Source organism: Trachurus trachurus, assembly GCF_905171665.1.
Source record: "Trachurus trachurus genome assembly, chromosome: 19".
In the NCBI taxonomy this organism is placed as follows: domain Eukaryota; kingdom Metazoa; phylum Chordata; class Actinopteri; order Carangiformes; family Carangidae; genus Trachurus; species Trachurus trachurus.
The window spans coordinates 9,966,450-9,973,298 of NC_139913.1; the positions used below are offsets into that span (position 1 = coordinate 9,966,450).

The window sequence follows — 6,849 nt, forward strand, 5'->3', positions numbered from 1 at the left end:
AGCAGAGCAGAGGGACTGGGAGACCCGTGTTTCGGTCCAAACACTCTATAGAAGTGATTGCTGTCGGAAGATATAACTATTTAAGACTTATATTAACACAAATATATCACTTACTTCTGCTTTAATCAAGCACTAATGTTAAAGAAAACCACTAAACGGTGGCATTTTACACACCCAACAATGGACTGAAGAAACGAAAGGAGCTGTAGTAAAACCTCTAATTGTTAATAATCTTCAATTACAGCCGACACTTGAACTGAAGTGAATCAGTGAAGCCGCTTAGTGCAGAATAGGAAACGTTTTAGTGCTAACTAAGGAGCAGGGCCACGCCTATAACCGCTCCTTCAATCACTTGACGGAGCGTTTTCACTCCACTCATTCATCTTTCTCTCCTTCACTAACTCTCCTTCTTCACCTCTTCCAGGTCAACTCACTGTCTTCCTCTTATTCCTGAATCTCAGGTCACATAACCTCACACGTACATTTTGCATTTCACATTTCACAGAACTCTTTCACATTTCTCATTTTCCATTAAACAATCAATGTTATAGTGAAACAACAGTGAACCAGCCGTGATGCTGGTGGAGACGACAGCGAGTGGGGTTTAAATGAGCACTGTTCATAACGTCATTACCACGTCCGTTTGGTGATCAAGTTCCCGTCTAATTGAGTTTGCTGCGCGCTGCTCTGCATGTGTTACAGTAAATGTCTTGTAGCTGAACTTGATGCACCCACCACACACACACAGTCTGTTCCCTCAGCAGCTTTATTCATTTATTTATTTGTTCCTCAATTCCCCTCAAGCGCCTGTTCGCCTCCACTCCCACTCTCACCTGCCCTTCAAATCAAACCCAGAGTCTGATCTATAGGTCTGAACAACAGTCTCAGCCCATTACAGCGTCGACGTCCACTCAGGGAGGGGGTTGTCATCACAGTCCACACTGAGTCCTCCTTCAGTGAAAGGACAGCGACGCAGAGTGGAGACAGACACACACTCAGCTGGAAACTATTCAAACACACACACAGCTGGATGTGGATATGGCGCCTGTTGCTTGTTTCCTCGTCCTGATGCTCCTCACAGGTAAGAACAAAATTTAAATGACCTCTGACATCAACATGTTCAATAGATAATAAGTGTGGAGTAATGTATGTGTGAGCAGATAGCTGCATGATAACACAGGGGTTGTAAACTTTACATTAACATTAAATGCACTTTAAAGGGCTTTATATGAGGAATTTCAAATTAAGTGTTTGTAACTGTTATTTTGTGGTATTGTTTTGTTATTGATTTTAGCAGGAAGCAAATAGCAAATATTATAACTAGGCCTATTACTCCTGTGTTTTATAGATAGATATGTTCATGTACACTGCAAAAACTCAAAATCTTACCAAGAATATTTGTCTTATTTCTAGTCAAAATGTCATTTCTAGTCAAAACAAATCTCATTATACCTAAAATATGTATATTTATACATATACATACATAGTTATACATAAAAAAGTAGCTTGTTTTTAGACACTTTTGACTTATTCCAAGTCTATTTTCATTTGAAATAAGTGGAAAAATCTGATAGTGGAGCAAGTATTTCTTTCTTACTACAAGCACAAAAAACTTCTTTTCACTCACTGGCAGATTTTTCTACTTATTTCAAGTGAAAATTAGTTTGAAACAAGTGAAAATTATCTAAAAACAAGTTAATTTTTAGGTGATGAGTCTTATTTAAAGTCGAAAGAGATTAGTTTTGACTAGAAATGAGACATTTTGACAAGAAATAAGACAAATATTCTTGGAAAGATTTTGAATTTTTGCAGTGTATTAACACAAACTGTTCTTATAGATGCAAACAATTAGGTTATCTGGTGTTATTAACCTTTTTTTTACACAGTGGGATTCAGAGAGGTAGAAAATAAAATAGAATAAGTTCAATGAAATGAAATGCAACAATAAAAGCTGCAGGCTATAATGAGCTGATGATAGTGTGAGGATGCTGGTGTCTCTGTCTGTAGACGGTGCGTCCTCGGAGAAGGTCTGTAGCTACCAGGACGTCCTGAACCACCTGAACCTGACCTTCGAGAACAGTGTGTACAAAGTGACGCGTCCCGTCCTGGACTACAGAAACCCCACCACCGTGGAGCTGGACATCATCCTCTACGCCATCCTGGCTGTGGTAGGAGCTGCAGTCTGTACATAACTCATCATCATCATCATCATCTGCTGCATGGAGATAATCAACTCTGATGTGTGCGTGTGTGTGTGTTCACAGATTGAGAAAACACAAACGTTCATTCCTTTTCTCTGGGCAACAATGGTGAGTTTTCATTCTGATGTTTTAAATGGAACAAAAAAACAACAATATTAAATTCTCACCTGTGACTTCTGTGTTTAATTCGACTTTAGATGTGGAACAATGAACTTATTTCGTGGGATCCGGCTCAGTTCTGTGGAATCACTCACGTCTCAGTTCCTAGAGAAATGTTGTGGAAACCAGACCTCTTCATCTACGAGATGTGAGTCTGCGGCAGCCGCACAGAGATTAACTGTGGTCCAATCAAAATGCATCCACATGAATTATCATTACCAATTATCATCCTCTGTGTAAACTCATGTGCAAAGAAAAGTTTTATGATGATTAAATTGCTCTATGTAAAATAGATACACAATGTAAAAAAGATTTATAAAAACCTTTCAGTAACACTTTATTTGATGCCTATCTTTATAACTTATTATAACCATACTCATAAAAAAAGTGTTGTAATGCAGTTATAGCACTGTATAACTATAGTTATAAACACTCATAAATGATCATAATGCTTTATAACAATAATCATAACACACTATAAAGCATTTTATCATGACTTATAAGGTCAGGTATTATAATACGTTACACTTGTTAGTAACTTGCTGACAATGCCCACATTGATAATGCATTATAAATATAGTTATAATGTGTTATAATTGGCTTATAAACTTGTATAACTATCATTATAAACACTCATCAATTATCATAAGGCTTTATGACAATAAGCATAACACATCATAGAGCATTTTATAATGGCTTATAAGGTCAAGTATTATAATAGAGTTATAATACTCTATAATGTGTTATGCTTATTGTCATAAAGCCTTATGATAATTGATGAGTGTTTATAATGATAGTTATACACGTTTGTAAGCCAATAATAACACATTATAACTATATTTATAATGCATTATTGATGTGGGCATTGTCAGCGAGTTACTAACAATTAAAAAGTATTATAATACCTGACCTTTAAGTCATGATAAAATGCGTTATATTGTGTTATGATTATTGTTATAAAGCATTATGATCATTTATGAGTGTTTATATCTATAGTTATACAGTGCTATAACTGCATTATAACTCATTATAAGTATAGTTATAATGTGTTATAGAGATAGGCATTAAATAAAGTGTTACCAGACTTTCATATATTGTAAAAATGTTAATGGTGTTTGCTGATTGTGTGTTGAATAATGAGGTAATTGACGTTACTGTGTGCTCACTCTTATTAAAGTACACAAAGTGATTTAGTACTATTGTTAAGAGCAGTGGTGAGTCGACACATGATCCTGCACAGATTCATCGTCTGTTGACTCAGGTCGTGATTCATGTGTGAGGATTGACACTCCACTAACATGTCGCCTTCAATAACTCACCTCTGTGTGTGTGGTCTCGTCTCAGGGTGCAGAAAGACGAGTCCCCGCAGAATCCCTACATGTACGTGTCCTACGACGGGATGGTCACGTCTGAGGAGGACGTGAAGGTGGTCAGCACCTGTAAAATGGACGTCCACAAGTTTCCCTTCGACACGCAGATGTGCAACATCTCCATTGGTTCTGCTATTCATAGTGGTGAGTGAGTGAGTGGCCACGGAGGGGTTCAACAGTTGTAGTTTTGTGTCTTTTTGTAGAAGTTTGGTGTCTCTTTGTGGCAGTTTCATGTCTGTTTGTAGTAGTTTAGTGTCTGTTTGTGGTAGTTTAGTGTCTCTTTGTAGTAATATGTCTTTTTGTAGTAGTTTGGTGTTTCTTTGTAGTAGTTGCATGTCTGTGGTAGTTTAGTGTCTCTTTGTAGTAGTTTCATGTCTCTTTGTAGTAGTTTGGTGTCTCTTTGTGGCAGTTGCACATCTGTTTGTGGTAGGTTGGTGTCTCTTTGTAGTAGTTGCACGTCTGTCTGTGGTAGTTTAGTGTCTCTTTATGGTAGTTTGGTGTCTCTTTGTGGTAGTTTTATGTCTGTTCGTGGTAGTTTGTTGTCTCTTTGTAATAATTTGGTGTCTCCTTGTAGTAGTTTCATGTCTCTTTGTAGTTGCTTGTTGATTCTGTAGTAGTTTGGTGTCTCTTTGTGGTAGTTGCATATCTGTTCGTGGTAGTTTGTTGTCTCTTTGTAGTAATTTGGTGTGTCCTTGTAGTAGTTTCATGTCTCTTTGTAGTTTATTTTCCATGTCTTTGTTGTCATTTTGCATCTCTTTGTAGTGGAGGTTATTCCAGTTATTTTGAGTCTCTTCATAATCGTTTCTTATAATTTGTCCTTGCAGCTCTTTGACTCTGGGTCGCTCTCATTCATTGACACGTGCCTGATAGATTTCAGGAAAATCATCCGTGGTTGTGACCGAGATGTTTTCGTACCCACTCTCATTCAGTCTCTTCCTCTTCCTCCTCCTCCTCCTCCTCCTCCTCTTCTCTCACCACAGCTGATGAAATCCGACTCCTTCCGTTCTCCAACTCGTCTCGGGCCACGCAGTTTTCCCGAGAGTTGATGAAGACTCAGGGAGAGTGGGAGTTTCTCCATCTGTCAGTCCACAGAGAAAATTTTACTTACAACAAAAAACAGTGGGAGCAGCTTCTATACACTGTACGCAACACAGTTAGTGTGTGTCTGTGTGTGCATTGACCATATACACTATCATCTTACCTAGCCTGACCTTTGAACCTGTTTCTCTAGTTCACCATAAAGAGAAGGCCCCTCCTCCATGTCATCAACTTCCTGTTGCCCATCCTCTTCTTCTTGAGTCTGGATCTCGCCTCCTTCTTCATCTCCGACCACCGAGGAGAGAAGTTGGGCTTCAAGGTCACGGTGCTCCTGGCCATCTCCGTCCTGCTGCTCATCCTCAACGACATCCTGCCCTCCATGTCCAACAAGACCCCGCTCATAGGTGAACAACGCATGTAAATAGTTCCCAGATGTTTCCATCTACAGCTGGGGAAACCAAACCAGAACAATTTGCATTTGTAGATTTTACCAATATGTTTTCAACCAACTTTTTAATTGGACACCAAAATAAAAAGTAGTCACGGCCTGTTTCCTCTTCTCAGCGACCTACTGCATTGTGATTTTTGCTATGATGCTACTCAGTCTGCTGGAGACCATCTTGGTCACATACATGATGGAAATAGACTCGGCCTCTCGGGAGAAGCTCAGGCTAAAGGAGGACGAGGAGGCGAAAGAGGAGCAGGTCAAAACCGATACCTGTGACACAGGTGAGACCCACAGTTCTGTCTATTAATTCTTAAAGTTAGCGTTGAAAAAAAAGTGGTAATTTCTTATGAATCCTTTTGTGAGTGTGTTTATTCCTGTGTCCAATAATCTGCTGTGTTCAGGGGAGAAAAGAGAGACGTGCTGTTCATGCATCACCAACGTGTCTGACGGCGAGAGACAGCACGAACTGCTTCCTCTGGCTGAAGAGGTGAACGATCAAAGACACATTTACAGTTTCAGTTTATCACCTCAACTAGTTAAAATCTGGAGTCTTGATGAAAAATGTGTGCAGCATCTTATCAAAGTATTTTTTATTATCCTTCACTTTGATGCTTCTTTTTTCTATTAAACCATTTGGTTAAACTTTTTATTTTCTGCCTATGGTGGCTCAGCTCAGTGCACAAACAAAACAAAACAAAAGAACACACAACAGGGACACAAAAAAGTGAGTGATTTGTGGTTTATTATGTCAATATCAATATAGATTCAGATTGTGTAGCAAATATGTAGCCTCCTGCTATCTTAGCCTGGTCCATCACTTTTTAGTGTCCCTCAAAACACCTTGTGTTGTGAGTTTGCGAGTGTCAAATTAATGATGATGTTTTCTGAAATCGTAGTGCGTTTGTTTCTTTGCATGTGTTTTCTTGGGCTGCAGAAGTATATTGACCCCTTAGGGCCACCATACCTGCCACAACTACTCTAGTATTGACAAAAAGGGAGTAAAAGAATTAACGACATAGACATAATAGATTGTACAGTATCAAGGATTTAATAGATTCATCTTCTAAGCAAATAAAAAGTGATACAATGCAACTTTAATGCTTTTAAATATCTTTGTAATTTTCATTTCTATTGATAACATTGTGATCAGCATAATGAAGGATGAATGTCACACTGTTGTGATAATGCACCAAAATTCAACATATTTATGCACATTTTAAGTCTAAAGAAACCAGATTTCAGCTTGTCGAGAACCTGTGAGTTGTTAAAAAGTAGATTTTCCCACAACACAGTTTTGTTGACCTGAATCTCAGTGTGTGTGTGTGTGTGTGTGTGTGTGTGTGTGTGTGTGTGTGTGTGTGTGTGTGTGTGTGTGTGTGTGTGTGTGTGTGTGTGTGTGTGTGTGTGTGTGCAGGTTAACAGAGGCGTCCCGTCGCGAGAGTCTCGTCTGCTGCTGTTGATCCTGGAGCAGCTGAAGCAGCTGGAACAAACTCTGAATCGTCACTTCAGCTGCAGCGACGAGAGCAGGAGGCCGACGACCTGGGCCACGAGGGTCAACAGAGGTTTCTTGATTTTCTACGTCACCACTGTGTCACTGTTTCTCTCCCTCATCTTCAACGAATGGAACAGTTAG

General features: G+C 39.1%; 1 protein-coding gene across 1 annotated transcript; it reads left to right on the forward strand.

Moving 5' to 3' along the window:
• Positions 1-1,038: 1,038 nt before the first annotated feature.
• On the forward strand, positions 1,039-6,849 carry LOC311003177 (5-hydroxytryptamine receptor 3A-like; the record flags this gene model as incomplete). The annotated part of the gene is made up of 10 exons (XM_083994862.1): positions 1,039-1,081; positions 2,008-2,168; positions 2,265-2,309; positions 2,399-2,508; positions 3,705-3,874; positions 4,711-4,871; positions 4,962-5,172; positions 5,333-5,497; positions 5,618-5,703; positions 6,631-6,849. The coding sequence occupies 10 exons, from the start codon at positions 1,039-1,041 to the stop codon at positions 6,847-6,849; spliced, it is 1,371 nt and encodes a 456-aa protein (XP_083850988.1).